This window comes from Oryctolagus cuniculus, chromosome 16 (genome assembly GCF_051225735.1).
Source record: "Oryctolagus cuniculus isolate XC-2025 breed Fujian yellow rabbit chromosome 16, ASM5122573v1, whole genome shotgun sequence".
In the NCBI taxonomy this organism is placed as follows: Eukaryota; Metazoa; Chordata; class Mammalia; order Lagomorpha; family Leporidae; genus Oryctolagus; species Oryctolagus cuniculus.
In genome coordinates, this window is record NC_142882.1 from 94,183,209 (window position 1) to 94,199,724 (window position 16,516).

Sequence of the window (16,516 nt, forward strand, 5' to 3'; positions counted from 1 at the left end):
TTGAGTTGCCTCATGAATGAGCAAAGAAAGTGTTTTCTTGAAATGGGAGTCTACTCCTGGTGAATTTGCTGTGAACAAAGCAATAGACCATTAAAAACACTCCAAAAACGAAGTCAATAAAGCAGTGACAGGATTTGGGAGGACTAACTCCAATCCTGAAAAAAGTTCTGTGGATAAAAATGCTGTCAAACAGCATTGCATGCCAGTGGGAACTGGTTCATGAAAGGAAGACTCAATGTGGCAAACTTCATTGTTGCCTTATGTTAAGAAGCTGCCACAGCCACCCCAACCTTCAGCAATTACCACCCTGGTAGTCAGCATTTGTCAACATCAAGGCTAGACCCTCCACTAGCAAAGATTAGAACTCACTGAAGGCTCAGATGACTTTTCATCATTAGTTTCTATTATTAAAGTTTAATAGAGACCTGTGATGGAAAAAGGTTTTGTTTTGAAGTTGTTTTAATTTAGAAATAAAAAAATCTTGGGAAAAACACAAAATACATAGGCAAATTTTTACTCCATGAGCTTCTCAAACCCTCACTTGATAATCAATCCCCAGGACGATTCTTCCAAAAATTATTCAGCCACCACTGCAAAAGAAAAAAAAAATAGTCATTTCTGAGCATGTATAAGATATTAATGACAATCTGCAAGGCAATGTGATGTAATTTTGTAGAATCAAAACCAGCTTTTTGATAGCCAACTTAAATCCAAGACAGCATAAAAGCACACTGTACTTTAAAACCTGGGGACTGAAAAGGTCCTTGGGGATGTGTGGTTATTGGAACAGGTGTACTTTAAAACTCACACTGCTCATCTGGAAAACTTCATTTTGGAATACTATCACATAATATCTTTTTTAATAACAAAAGATATAAATGACTCAACGGGTTGATTAGTTGAGAAGTCTTCATTTGACATACAGTCCATATATGTGTTGGAAATAAAGAGCAAATATGAACATGATGGTTACTACTGTCTCTTACCATCATCCAAACTCCCAGTTTAATACAATGAAACAAGCCATGTCTCAGCAGAAGAACTTATGTTTTAAAAACACAAATATTAAGACTATATAGTCCAATACATGTTTCAGACTGTGCTGTTAAATAAAAATAATTTCATCACTAGGTAAGAAAAAATTATGATAATGTCATCTCATGATGATTTAAACAGTGATCTATGCTCTTTGAAAAAGGAAAACAAAAAAGAAAATCAAAAATTTTCAGTTTTATAGCTATCATAGCTTACCATAAAAAAGAGTAAGTTTTCTCACAAAATGCTTTGTTTGGCCTTCACATTAAGGTAAAACATATCTAAAGACAGATTTTAAACTCCTTAAACAAAAAAGCTTAGAAGTAACTGCATTCCTAGGGTCTCCTACACTGCTCTGCCACTTACCAACCTGGTGTCAAGCAAGGTACTCAGTCTCTTCATGAGAATTAGCTGGGTTTGCTCAAAGCAGGAATAGGCTCTGGCACAGCTTCTTTCTCAAAATCTGTCAGCATTTAGCATTATTACCACTATCACCATTAGAAAAAAGGCAGAGAACCTGAAGTTGTTCACTTCTTCAGTAAGCACTTAGTCAGTGCTTTAGTGGCCCTCGAGGGTACTGGACTAGGTTCTACAGAGGTAAGGATATGGAACAGATTACAGAATACGTTTGCCCCAGAATTCATACTCTCATGTGGAAGGGTCACATCCTGGCTCATATCTAAGAGCCAAGGCAGTGACATCTGGTAGCCATACTGCTGAGTGAAGGCTGGGGGAAATGTGAAAACTGCTCATGTACCAAACAAATGGAAAGAGAAGTTTGTGTGTTGTTCTCAAAGTTACACTAAAAACAGTGAGTGTGATTATCCCGGGAAATAAGTTTTCTATGAACTTATAAAAGCAACACTCAGGATGGAACAGAACCACAGAGGCATAAGCCAGAGAAGGGGCAAGGCAGATGCCCCTCCATTTCTCCTCTGCTTGATGAGTAGCTGCCGCCCAGGCAGCCTCAGGTCTCCTGAATAAACTTCGCTATCCTCTCCATGACTCCAGGATGCCCAGGCTGATGCTGACTTCAGTAACATAAAAGGGATTTCTGGACTGACGGAGATTTGAGTGATTCCCTTCCCACTCTAACTCTTTATCACTTTCTGGTATTTTGCTTGCTGACTACACCAGTCACTTAAGAAATCCATCCAACAATAAGCATTCAGTCATTTGTCATTCAAAAACCACATCTACCATCACCAGTGATAAAATAACCTGGCATTTAAGAGAATTATATTTAGAAAGCTTTTCTAACTACTCCAAATTTTATCACTCCCCACAATAAGCCTAAGAGTCACTGTTACCTTCAAATGGTAGCTGATACGGAGAGATTAAATGAAAACAAAATTACCAAGTAACTACCAGAAATCACACAAAGATCCCCCCCTATCAGCATCAACGGTTCATCATAAAACCAACGTCCAGTTAGGTTCTTACCCAAATTGTTTTTCAGGACCTCTGACTTAAGTCATTGATTTTTACTCTAACCCAAGTAAGAACTATTTTCCTCACTGAATAAACTGGGCACAGAGAAGCTAAGTAAGTCTCCCAAGGCTATTAAGTAACAAGAAAGCAAACATAATATAGGTAATTTGGTCCAGAATTAGAACCTAGCAGAATGGTGAATTACAGATGGGGACAATTCTCTGCACCTTAAAAATCAACAAGACATAAAGAGGACATGGGTGTGAATATTGGTTCTGTGACTAAATACTTCTTTTGTAATACACTGATTATCTTTTTCTTGACCCCATAAAATTTTATTAATTTAAAAAAAGCACTGCCTAGCTCAAAAAGTTGTTGTAAAGACTGCTGAAAATGGCCGGGGCCGTGGCTCACTAGGCTAATCCTCCGCCTGCGGCACCGGCAACCCGCGATTCTAGTCCCGGTTGCTTCTCTTCCAGTCCAACTCTCTGCTGTGGCCCAGGAGGGCAGTGGAGGATGGTCCAAGTGCTTGGGCCCTGCACCTGCATGGGAGATCAGGAAGAAGCACCCGGCTCCTGGCTTTGGATTGGCGCAGCACGCCGGCTGTAGCAGCCACTTGGGGGGTGAACCAATAGAAAAAGGAAGACCTTTCTGTCTCTAACTCTGCCTGTCAACAACAACAACAACAACAAAAAGACTGCTGAAGACATAAAAGCGCATAGTTACCAAGTACTCAATAAATATCAGTGGACCTCAACTGCATCAAAAAGTGAAGACAGCAGCCGACACCATGGTGCAGATTAATCCTCCCCCTGCAGTGCTGGCATCCCATTGGGCGCCAGTTCTAGTCCCAGCTTCTCCTCTTCCAATCCAGCTCTCTGCTGTGGCCTGGGAAAACAGAAGATGGCCCAAGTGCTTGGGCCCCTGCACCCGCATGGGAGACTGGGAAGAAGCATCTGGCTCCTGGCTTCAGATCGGCACAGCTCCAGCCACTGCGGCCATTTGGGAGTGAATCAATGGAAGGAAGACCTTTCTCTCTCTCTCTTTTGTTAAAAGATTTATTTATTTATTTGAAAGTTAGAGTTACACACAGAGAGGAGAGGCAGAGAGAGAGAGAGAGAGAGAGAGAGGTCTTCCATCCCATGGTTCACTCCCCAATTGGCTGAAACAGCTGGAGCTTCTCCAATCCAAAGCCAGAAGCCAGGAGCCTCTTCCAGGTTTCCCACGCGGGTGCAGGGGCCCAAGGACTTGGGCCATCTTCTACTTGTCTTTAACTCTACCTCTCAAATAAATAAATAAATAAATCTTAAAAAAAAGACATATTATCTCTATATTATCTCTAAATATATACATTTTATATATATAAATATAAATATATATGACAGCTCAAGTGGTTCCATCTCCACCCAATGTTAGATATAGTCTATTTCACTAAGTTTACTTACACGATGATGTTATTGATAGGGATATGGATCAATTTCACAAAGAAGCCAATGAATCCCATTATGGCAAATCCTATTGCTGTTGCCATGGCAATCTTCTGGAATTCTACATTTAAAAACACAAAATGCACATTATTTTTTGTAATATCATTTCTAGGTTAGCAACAACTATATCGTTCACTTCATGTTAAGATTTTGTTCACTGGGCTGGGGTCAGAGGACAGAGGACTCCAAAGACTTCCAGAGTGGAAATAAGAAAAGTATTAATTTTACATCATTTGAAAATACAAAAACTGAACAAAGAATATAAAAATTTTAGGAAGAAGTGATCTTTGTTAAAATGCAATAAAGCAAAATACTGGTGAAACAATACAATGATTATTCATCAGGAAGATGTTAATAAAATAAAAGACTTAAAAAATACAGATTTAGTTTTTTTCTCTCACGTTAAAGCTATTACCTTTTCTATCAGGCTTGGTGCATCTTTTAACTAGTCGAATTGAGTCCTTTACAAACTGCCGACTTGGCTCAACAAATTGCATTACCTGATCCATGATTACCTGTCCAAAAAACAAAAAGGAAAAATGATACTCATTTGGTATTATATAGTAAAAGCTCACATTAATATGTAAATGAGATAAGCTATGAATTTATGCCTGATAAAGGTAAGGTTCACCTCATAAATTGATACAAGTTTTGTAAATTCCAGCACAGCATCAGATCAAAGACAGTAAGAAAAGCACAGATCTTACTCATGCTCTCTGAAAAAGGACAGCATATTAATATAAAAGGGCTATATCTATCAAAAGGATAAGCAATTGGCAACATATCTATTCCTTATTCCTCTCACTGTTCCTGCTAAGAGAAAACAATGTTGGAATACAACAATTACTTTCTGTAGGTAGTTAGTTCCCACTCACTGACTCATTTCACAAATGTCTACAATGGCCAGTTCTAGACTAGGGCTACAGCTGGGAACCAGAAAACTCAATTCAGGTTCCCAATAAATATAGCAGGAACCAATTACGTAAGCCAGGGGTGAGGAACCTTTTTCTCTGCCAACGGCCATTTGGATATTATTACTATCCACAGGACATACAAAATTATCAACTTAAAAATTAGCCTGCTATAGATTTACTAAATTTCAAGTCCTACCTGCAGTCACCTTGTCAGGGCCAGACCAAGTGATTTCAAGGGCCTTATGGGCCAGATCTTTCCCATCTCTGACTTAAGCCATTGCCTCCCGGTGTCTGCACCAGCAAGAAGCTGGACTGGGGAACTGCAGCTGGGAATAAAACCCAAGTACTCTGAGATGGGACACAGGAGTCTTAATCCCTACGCTAAAGCAGATTAAATCCTCTGTGTTTACTTTAAACTATCCAGAAACCAGTATCTATCACGGTGAATGCTAATTACAGTGATGCAAGACTAGAAGTGAGTGTGAATTTCAATCTGATTGTTCTAGAACACGCCCACATTTAGAGAACAGTATACTGTAAAGAATGGACAGGAAGAGAATAAAAATTTCAAACCACAAAGATTGGCTACAGAGAGACCTGGTTCTGAGAAGTTAGCAGCTAAACTCCAAACCTTTAGTTATAAATATGTACTTTAAGGAAACAGAGGCCATGTCATATGGATTCTTTTGAGCAATCTATTATCCATCAGAAATGTCATCAAATCTTTAAGAGCTGTGGTATAATAGCTAACCAGGAGAGGGCATTCCTTGTATTTTAGTTTATTTCCAGTGCTCAGAACTGTGGCCACACAGTGGTTCAATTCCCTGGCTCGGAAATGCAAACCTCTTCAAGCCCATTTTCTAGTGTAAGGTGGGCAGTGAACCAATTAAATGGAATAATGTGGACTAGGCACTGTGGTGCAGCTGGTTGAGCTGCCACGAAGCCTAAGGCATCCCACATGGGAGAGCCTGGTCTGAATCCTAGCTGCTCCGTGACCCAGAGTCCTGCCAATGCACCTGGGAGGCCCGAGCGCTTGGTTACCGTCATCTGTGTGGGACACCTGGATGGAGTTCCTGACTCAGGTATGGCCCAGCCCAGCTGTTGAGGCGCTTCCCAGGGAGTTTACCAGTGAGACTTCAATGTTTCTCTCTCTACCTTTCAAATAATTTTTAAAAAATATACATGGAATAGGGGCTGTAGCGGGTAAAGCCACCGCCTGCAGTGCTGGCATCCCATGCGGGCACCAGTTCCAGTCTCGGCTGCTCCTCTGCCGACCCAGCTCTCTGCAGGGCCTGGGAAAGCAGTGGAGGATGGCCCAAGTCCTTGAGTCCCCGCACCCGCGTAGAGACCTGGAGAAAGCTCCTGGCTTCAGGTCGGTGGTACAGCTCTGGCTATTGTGGTCGTCTGGGGAGTGAACCAGCAGATCAAAGATCTTTCTCTCTGCTTCTCCTTCTCTCTCTGTGTAGCTGACTTTCAAGTAAATAAATCTTTTATAAAATGGAATGCTGTAAACCAAACACAAAGTATACTAAGAATTCCGTAAATGTTCTGAACAAAAACACATGACTGCCCGTTTGTTCATTATTTCACTACGTTCTTGAAACCCAGCGGTCTAAAACTCTGGGTAATCGCATTGTAGTGAGGAAAGCTAACGAGTCTCTCCAGCAAAGTGCCGTGGCCTCCCGAGAGGGGCGACCGGTAACCAAGATCAACCCTCCCACTGCACCCCCCGGAACGGCCGCAAGGCCAGAGGCACAGCTCTCCCAGGACACGACGCCGGGGCTCTCCCAGGGCAAACTCTGCACAGACACCGCGGAGAGGGCCAGGCCCACGGACACACACCCCCACGCCACCCCGCAGGGCCCCGCAGCTCCGAACGCAGGCCGTGCAGCCAGAGAGACTGAGAGCTCGCTCCCAGGGCGGCAGAGGAGGAGCCGCGAATAAGCGACCCTGGGCCGGGCGCGCAGCCGAGCGGCGGGACAGCGGGCAGCCCCGGACCCGGGGAGCGTCCCCTCTCACTGCCCGTGACCCGACGTGTGCCAGGCCTCCCCGGGCCCCGCGCCTGGGCTGTCCGACCCTGAGGCTAGCCCACCGCGCCACTGAGTCAGGAGTCCCGGTGCCCAGATCGCCCGCCAGCCCGCCCGCCCGCCCGCACCGCCAGAGAACCCCTACCGGAGCCGCGGCCTTCAGAGACGCCAGGGACACGTAGCACAGAGCGCGTAGACGCGGCGGCCGGAACCGGAAGCGCTCCTCAGCGCACAGCCCGCCCACTATCCGTCTGATTGAGTCTTTGCGCGAGGCCTCAGTGCGCAGGCGCGGCGCCAGGCCGGAAGCGCGTCCGGTGGGCTTCCGGCAGCGGGGCGTGAGGGGCTGGCGCGCGCACTCTGCGTGCGGGTGGGCGCGCGTCAGGCGCCCTCCGTGCTCTGCCGGCTGGGCCGCAGCCTGGCTCCCTTCGCGACGAGGGCCGCTGGCGCGGCGCTATCCGTCTTGTATCCTCCAGCTAAATTCTGCCGAGTGAATCGTGGGAAGAATGAGGCGTTTCTCTTAGCTGTGCGCCGCTGTGCTCTCCCGTCCGTCCTGGCCCCTGGCCGCAGTTTGTGTGCAGCCCAGGAGCGCTGCGAGGCGCGACCCGCACGACCTCACCCCGGCCGGCGGGCGAGGGGCGCCCACGCCGTCCCCTGCTGTCTGACGTGGGGTGTCCTGGAGTCCCGCTACCCCTGTGGGCTCCCGGTGCGGTGAGGGAACAGGCTTACCGCTGAAAATATTTTAACCCGGATGTTAGATGGCCAGTGAGCTTGCAGCATGCAGTCTGCGTTTTCAGAGTGAGCGTTCCTCCTGCACCTGCTGCGAGTAACACCTCGCTAAGGGCGAGCAGGCGGGACATGCCATACCCCCTGGCGTGGGACTTCACGGCGTAGGGAGGGTGTCAAATAATTCGTATTGATAAAAAGTTCCTGTTGTGAAGAAGACTAAAGGGATGCTAAGAAAAAGTAGACCTCTGAGGAGATGACAAATGGGCTGAAATCCATAGGGATACAATAAGTTATATTTTGATTCGATTTTCACAGACTGAAATACCCTCATACGTGGTGTGTGTGGTGTGGTGTGTAAAGTTACAGAGTGTGCAGAATGTTAGAAGTTTAAGTTCCCTCCTCTGGCCCAGACCCACAGAATCAATGGAGTTAGAATTTTACATTTCAGAAACTAGCAGGAGAGCTCAAGTAGAGGCATTTAGAAGCGTGGAGCGTTTTTCTTTTTAAGATTTATTTATTTATTTGAAAGTTACACAGAGGAGAGGCAGAGAGAGAGTTCCATGCGCTGGTTCACATCAGCTGCTGGAGCTGCGCCAATCCGGAGCCCGGCCAGGAACTTCTGGGTTTCCCATTCGGGTGCAGGGGCCCAAGGACTCGGGCCATCTTCCGCTGCATTCCCAGGCCATATCAGAGCTGGATCGGAAGTGGAACAGCCGGGACTGGAACCGGCACCCATATGGGATGCCAGCACTGCAGGCGGTGGCTTTACCCACACCACAACCCCAGTCCCTGCATGGAGCATTCTTTTTTTTTTTTTTTTTTTTTTTTTTTTGACAGGCAGAGTGGACAGTGAGAGAGAGAGAGACAGAGAGAAAGGTCTTCCTTTGCCGTTGGTTCACCCTCCAATGGCCGCCGCTGCAGCCGGCGCACCGCGCTGATCCTGGCAGGAGCCAGGAGCCAGGTGCTTTTCCTGGTCTCCCATGGGGTGCAGGGCCCAAGCACCTGGGCCATCCTCCACTGCACTCCCTGGCCATAGCAGAGAGCTGGCCTGGAAGAGGGGCAACCGGGACTAGAACCCGGTGTGCCGGCGCCGCAAGGTGGAGGATTAGCCTATTGAGCCACGGCGCCGGCTTGCATGGAGCATTCTAATACCTCCCTGAATCAGTTCTCAGCTGCTCTGTGTTATATTGCTTCCTCAGTTACCCTGCTTATGTGCCGCTGTAATGCTGACAAAAGCTGCCATGCTCAGGCTGCTGGACTGAAGAACTTTTTACTGTGCTGTGTTAGTAAAATGGTACAGTCTCACCTACAGCATGATCTACACCCCAGACACCATCCTAGGCTCTGACCCCTGCCACCATTGCTGGAAGTCAGGTGGCCACATGGCCCAACCTCCAGGGTCTGCTTCACCCACATCCTAATGGGATTCCCAGCACCTGCTTTCCTGCCCAGCCGTCATCAAAGTTTTAAGAGGACCTGTTCCTGAACACGTGGCTCTCTTTCTCTCCATCTCCTGGTCTGTCTCTTGATCTTTCTCTCTCGCTCTTTTGTTCTCTCTCTTAGGCTCTCCTCCCTTCTTCTTCTCCCTCTTTTTCCTTCTTTGCCCCTTCCCTCTGGTCTGTCGGGTTTCCCCCAATACACCCTTTCCCTTACTCTGGTGTTTGGTGTGTTTTGTGGCAGCCTTGCATACTGTATATCCAGGACGTTGCACAACCAGCGGTATTGTGAAACAAGTATTAAAGGATTCCAGTATTTTGCTCTGACATGGGATAAAAGCCATAGTCATAACATCACATACTTGGAAAACCTAGGATTTCATCTATCAAAAGTTATGCCCCTCCCTCTGTTTCACACACATTACAAGAAAACAAGGTGTTGTGGAGCACCACACTGAACTGCTGGGTCTTCACTGTAGCCCCTACTGGAAGCAAACCAGGTGTCACCACAAGACAACCATCGGATCCTGTCACTTGTATCCTCCATGTGCTTTCCACCATCCATCACCCTCACCAGACACCAGACCAGAGGAAACACCTGATCTTGGATTGTGACTCTCCAAACCCATGAGCCACATAAACTGCCTTTTTTAGTAACTTCTCTTCTGTATTTTTTGTTATAATGATTAAGAGGGGAATAATACATAGAGTTTATTGAGACCAGGTAGTATTAGATAATGTGGAAGTTAATGGAGATACAAAGGGACATTTCATAATGATGAAAGATAAATTCATCAGGAAGTCATGACAGTTGTAACTTTGCATGCCTGTAATAACTGAACTTAAGATTACATGAAACAAAAATTAGCAAAAAGTGAGATCTACAAACAAGTCAGAAATTTAAGACTCATCCTTCAGTGATTAGTCTATGCCAAAAAACCAAACTCAGTAATGAAATAGAAGATCCAAACGACACTATCAGCCACCTTGTCCTAATTGCTCTGTAAATGGTGCACTACTTCCTACACAAACCAGACTCTGAAATTCTTTTCAAGTGGGGCATCTTCCCATCCAGCTTTCTGTTAGTACACGTGGAAGGAAACATGATGGCCCAATTACTTAAGTTCTTTCCACACATGTGGATTCATAGAGGAGTGGACTGATTGTGATAAAGCAAATGTAGTTAAATGTAGACTCTTAGTTGTGAATATATGAGTGTTCATTGAACAATTCTTTCAACTTTATATCTGAAAATTTTTGTAAGATGGAAAAAAGTGCAGGGGCTGGTACTATGTTGCAGTGGTTTAAACCACAGCCTGAGCACCAACATCCCAGATGGGTGCTGGTTCATGTCTCATCTGCTCTACTTCCTATCCAGCTCCCTGGTAGTGCACCTGGGAAATCAGCAGAAGATGGCCCAAGTGCTTGGGTCCCTGCCACCCACATGGGAGACCCAGAAGAAGCATCTGGCTCCTGGCTTTGGCCTGGCCCAGCCTTGATCTTTGCAGCCATTTGCAGAGTGAACAAGCAAATGAAAGATCTCTCTCTCTCTCTCTCTCTCTCTCTGTAACTCTGCTTTCAAATAAATAAATCTTTAAAAGTGGGAAAAAATGCAGATTACTAATTTAAGTTTTAAAAATTCTGTTATGTAAACAATGATGAATATAAATTGAATATATGCATAGCAGAAACTTTAAATTGCCCTTCAGTTTAAAAAATCAAATGTTAATGTCATTTGAGATAAGAAGATGAATTAACATTAACATTGCATTTTGATTCTTGAATAACTGCCTAAAGCAGACAAAAGCATACAGAGATCTGTGTAAAGACAAGAACTCCATAGCACTTGTCTTTTTGGTTTGCTACTTCATCAAAGTATTACAATACAGTGTGAAAAGTTACTTTTTAAAAAAAAGAAGCTAACATTCAGATATTATGTGTATTATTAATATATCTGAAGTTAGAGTGAAATAAAATTATGAAAATATTAACAGTTCTCCAGGAAAAATCAAAGTGGACATAGATACAAACATAAAGAGTCTTCGAATATTAAGGTTAAATGTGATCAGATCAAATAAAATCTCTTATCCCCCCAAATCCTTTTTGAAAGAAAGATTGTTTTGATATACTATAAAAGTTAATGTATCTCATTTTACCAAAAATCAAGTAACTGGAATAAGTCAGTGAAGATGACTTGAGATTTCAATAGCATATACTTAGTTACCAATGATGTTGCCAACAGCAGTAAACAGTTTTTGACTACTTTTCCTCTTGAAATTCTATGCTCCTTTTACTTCATGATAATTTTCTTTAAAACAAAGAAATAATAGACAACTTTTCTGACAGTTTCTGAGTCTCCTTAATGAGTTTCTTTTCCTGTGTTGATCCTGTATTAGCAGAGTAGGTAACTCTTAATACACACACTCAACATCTGGTTTAACACAATCCACGGTCGAAGGTGGGGTGAGGTAGGGATGTGGTCGCTTTCACAGTCGCTTAGTGTTTCAAGCTCCTTCCATTGCCCAGTACTATCTTTTTTTACAACTTTGAAAATATACTTCATGAATCACACAATTCACCCAATAGTTTATAGGATGTTCAGAGTTGTGCAACTATCACCAGAATCAATTTTAGAACACTTTCATCACATGAAACAGAAACAAAATAATTTGTAGTCATTTTACATTTTTCCCTTTCCTCAGCAGTCCTTGTCACCTCTCCCTAATCCCAACAATAACTAACCAACTTTCTTTTTTTAAAAAAAGATGTATTTTGTTATTTGAAATGCAGCGTTACAGAGAAAGGGATAGAGTTTTTTTTTAAGATTTATTTATTTATTTTAAAGTCAGAGTTACACACAGAGAGAAGGAGAAGCAAAGACAGAAAGAGGTCTTCCATCTGCTGGTTCACTCCCCAATTGGCTGCAATGGCTGGAGCTGTGTCGATTCAAAGCCAGGAGTCAGGAACTTCTTCTGGGTCTCCCACATGGGTGCAGGGGCCCAGGCCCTACCAGAGAGTGGAATCAGAAGTGGAGCAACTGGGACTTGAACCGGTGCCCATATGGGATGCTGACACTGCAGGCGGCAGCTTTATCTGCTATGACACAGCGCTGGCCCCCTAACCGACTTTCTATCTCTACCTATTTGCGTCTTGTAGACATATCTTAATGTTTTTCTTATCGAACTGTAATTATATGTCCTTTGAGCAACATCTCTGCATCTCTTTCTCCCTTCTAACCACCACGCATCTGGTAACCCAGTATTCTCCTCTCCATTCCTGAGATCACTTTTAGAAATTCCAAAATGTGTGAGATCACATGGTATTGTTCTGCTTTGCCTGACTTGTTTCACTGAAACTGATGTTCTCCAGGTTCATTCATGTTGTCGCAAATGACAGATTTCATTCCTAGCAATGGCTGACTAGAAACCCATTGTGAGTGTATACTATACTTTATTTATCTATTCATCTGTTGATCTTGGATATTGTAAACAATGTTGCAATAAAATAGCATATCTATTTTATTTTATTTTTTTATTTGAGAGACAGGATTACAGACAGAGCGAGAGAGAGACAGAGAGAGAGGTCTTCCCTCTGTGGGTTCGCTCCTCAAATGGCCACAACAGCTGGAGCTGGACAGATCAGAAGCCAGGAACCAGGAACTTCTTCCGGGTCTCCCATGTGGGTGCAGAGGCTCAAGCACTTGGACCATCTTCCCCTACTTTCCCAGTCCATTAGCAGAGAGCTGGATCAGAAGTGGAGCAGCCGGAACTTGAACTGATGCCCATATTGGATACCAGTGCTGTAGGCATAAGCTCAGCCTACCATGCCACAGCACCAACCGCAAGCATATCTCTTTTGATGACTTCTTTTCTTTTCTTTGGATGTATATCCAGGAATGAGATTGCTAGATGATATGGTAGTTCTATTTTTAATATTTCATACTGTTTCCCATAATGGCTTTATTAATTTGCATTTCCACCAACAGTGTGTATGGGATTTCCTTTTCTCCACATCCTTGCCAACAGTTACATTTTATTTTTTATAATAGTCATTATAACATATTTGAGATGAATCTCATTGTAACTTTCATTTGTATTTCTTGGAAGATTAGTGATATTGGGCATTTTTTCATATACCTCTTGACCACTTGTATGTCTCCTTTCAAGAAATATCCATTTTTTCATCCACTTTAATAGAGCTATTTGTTTTCTTATTATTGAGTTGCCTGAGTCCCTTATAAATTTTAGATATTGGCTGCTAATCAGATGTATACTTTGCAAAGATTTTCTTCAAAACTGTAGGTTTTCTCTTCATTTTGTTGATTGTTCAGAAACTTTTTAACATGATGTAATCCTATTTGTCTATTTTTGGTATTATTACTTTTGCTTTTGAAGTAATATCCAAAAAATCATTTTCAAGACAAATATCTTAAAGCATTACCCCTATGTTTTCTTCCAGTACTTTCATATTTTGGGACCCTACATTTAAGTCATTAATCCATTTTAAGTTGATTTTTATGTATAGTGAGAGATAGTGGCTAATTTCTTTTGCTTGTGGGTGTCAGTTTTCTAAGCACCAGTTTGACTACCTCAGAAGAAGGAGGATTCGGTGTAATAATTAGACTTCTGATCTTTCATGGCTTTAGTTGATATGACATTTAATTTTTCTATTTTTAAAATTTTTTTACTTTTATCTAGTAAATTTAATTTTCCAAAGTACAGTTTATGGATTACAATGGCTTTTCCCCCCCATAACTTCCCTCCCACCCGCACCCCTCCCATCTCCCACTCCCTCTCCCATTTCATTCACATCAAGATTCATTTTCAATTCTCTTTATATACAGAAGAACAATTTAGTATATATTAAGTACAGATTTCAACAGCCTGCACCCACACCGAAACACAAAGTGTAAAATACTGTTTCAGTACTAGCTATAGCATTACTTCACATTGGACAACACATTAAGGACAGAGATCCCACATGAGGAGTAAGTACACAATGGCTCCTGTTGTTGACTGAACAATTTGACACTCTTGTTTATATTTTCAGTAATCTCCCTAAGCTCTAGTCATGAGTTGCCAAGGCTATGGAAGCCTCTTGAGTTTGCTGACTTCAATCTTATTTAGATAAGGTCATAGTCAAAGTGGAAGTTCTCTCCTCCCTTCAGAGAAAGGTACCTCCTTCTTTGATGGCCCATTCTTTCTACTGGGATCTCACTCGCAGAGACCTTTCATTTAGATGTTTGGTTTTTTTTGTTTGTTTGTTTTGCCAGAGTGTCTTGGCTTTCCATGCCTAAAATACTCTCGTGGGCTCTTCAGCCAGATCCCAGTGCCTTAAGGGCTGATTCTGAGGCCAGAGTGCTGTTTAGGACATCTGCCATTCTATGAGTCTGCTGTGTATCCCACTTCCCATGTTGGATTGTTCTCTCCCTTTTTTATTCTATCAGTTAGTATTTGCAGACACTAGTCTTGTTTGTGTGATCCCTTTGACTCTTAGACCTATCAGTGTGATCAATTGTGAATTGAAATTGATCACTTGGACTAGTGAGATGGCATTGGTACATGCCACCTTGATGGGATTGTATTGGAATCCCCTGGCACATTTCTAACTCCACCATTTGGTTCATGCCCACCCAGGGATGGCTGCTGTCATTTTTCTTATTTTTAAAATTATTTATTTATTTATTTTTAAAGCCAGAGAGCCAGAAAGAGATAGAGATCTCCCAGTCAGTGGTTAACTTCCCAAATGCCCACAGATTCCCTTCTCCTAGATGGGTAGCTGGGACTCAACTCTTAAGTTTGCACCCAGGCCCTCCAGTATGGGATGCTGGCGTCTCAGGTCCGTTTCTGGTAACCACTGCCCCAAATGTCTCCCCAAAGTGGCATTTTAATCCCTCAGGGGCAGATAGGAGATGTTAACTCAGTGATATCTACCCAATTCTTCAAGTTATGTGGTGCTGCTGCAAAAGGTAGAATATGTATAAACGAAATGTCAGTGTCAAAAATATTAACTATATAATGTACATTAAGAGCAAATCCCATACACAGTTAGACATTTAGCTATTTTCTTAATTTTCTAAGTTATTTAGTACATCTATAGACATTTATAACTACTTTTGAAATAATATTTTAGTAAAAATGTTAATTTTTTTAAAATTTAGATCATATGTACAAGTACAAAGAAAACTGCAAAAAACAACCACTATTCTTTATCTACTAAAAGCTTCACAGGTAACCCTTACTCCCAGGTCCTATTTATATTTAAATATGTTGGGGGGTGTCATACATATATGTGATATCTAAGTAAATCACTAGAAAAACAATAAAATTTATACTAAACTCATATATACAATGTTTATTTTATTTGATTCAACAGGAGAAAAATGAAAATGAAAATGAAAGTGTTTTAAAATTTCTGCATGTTTGATAAATATTTTTTTACCATGTGCAACACTGCTCCTTAATTATAACTCTTAGGTTAGGTAAATTATGAAAAACATTAAGATTAAAGTCATGATTTATATTCTAAAATGTTTTAATTTTAGGCAGTAAAATTGGCAACATGTCATGATGAGAAAATTCATGCACTTCCTCCCTCCAAGTTTTATAAGTGTTTTTGGAATATTGGAATATTCTTTGATTGAAGGATGATTCTATTTATACACACTTTATTTTTTTAAAGATTTTTTTATTTTTATTTGAAAGTCAGAGTTACACAGAGAGAAGGAGAGACAGAAAGAGAGGTTCACTCCCCAATTGTCCACAACAGCCAGAACTGCGCCAATCTGAAGCCAGGAGCCTAGAGCTTCTTCCCAGTCTCCCACACGGGTACAGGGGCCCAAGGACTTGGGCCATCTTCTACTGCTTTCTAAGGCCATAGCAGAGAGCTGGATTGGAAGTGCAACAGTTGGGACACAAACCAGCGCCCATATGGGATGCTGGCACTGCAGTCGGCACCTTTACCCACTACACCATAGTGCCAGCCCCCAAAAGCCCACTTTAATCCTTTTTAAATAGTGAGATAAAAATTGTAATGACCCCAAACTCCTATTCTTTTTCTTACTGGAAGTCCTACCTAATGTAATAAAACAAGAAGGCAAAGTGTATATATTGGAAAGGAATAAATAAAAATTCTCTTTGTCCAGATATGACATGATTTTCTACATGTCACATAGAACAGAAATGAAAATGGAATCTTGAAGTGAAAAACAAGACCTATTTTTATTTGACACCAGAAAGAAGTAGGGGAGGCAGACAGGGAAGGAGAGAAAGAGAAAAGAGAAGAAACAGAAGAGGGACAAGGAAAGTGAGAGTGAGAGCCGGATGTTTGGCATGGTGGTTGTTGAGACACTGTTTGGGACACACGCAAGCCATATCAGAGCGCCTGGGTTGGAGTCTTGGCTCTGTTTGTCACTCTAGCTCATGCTAATGTACCCTGGTAGGCAGCAGATGATGTCTCAA

The 16,516-nt window shown here is 42.5% G+C and overlaps 1 protein-coding gene across 3 annotated transcripts; it reads right to left on the reverse strand.

Moving 5' to 3' along the window:
• Positions 1-441: 441 nt before the first annotated feature.
• Positions 442-7,107, reverse strand: SEC61G (SEC61 translocon subunit gamma). Of its 3 annotated transcripts, XM_070058423.2 has the most exons (5): positions 7,040-7,107; positions 6,217-6,372; positions 4,369-4,468; positions 3,912-4,014; positions 442-590 (listed from the first exon to the last, which is right to left on the reverse strand). In XM_070058423.2, the coding sequence occupies exons 3-5, from the start codon at positions 4,460-4,462 to the stop codon at positions 581-583; spliced, it is 207 nt and encodes a 68-aa protein (XP_069914524.1). In that variant the 5' UTR covers positions 4,463-4,468; positions 6,217-6,372; positions 7,040-7,107; the 3' UTR covers positions 442-580. The 3 variants fall into 3 exon arrangements, with proteins under 3 accessions (XP_069914524.1, XP_002713916.1, XP_089172126.1); XM_002713870.6 differs by lacking the exon at positions 6,217-6,372; XM_089316000.1 differs by lacking the exons at positions 442-590; positions 6,217-6,372 and having other exon boundaries at positions 3,908-4,014.
• Between the last annotated feature and the right edge of the window lie 9,409 nt (positions 7,108-16,516).

Excerpts from the sequence above, each read along its gene's own strand:
- SEC61G (XM_002713870.6), bottom strand. The coding sequence starts at position 4,462 with ATGGATCAGGTAATGCAATTTGTTGAGCCAAGTCGGCAGTTTGTAAAG. Across the intron at positions 4,015-4,368 it reads CACCAAGCCTGATAGAAAAG|AATTCCAGAAGATTGCCATG; the intron begins GTAATAGCTTTA and ends TTTTAAATGTAG.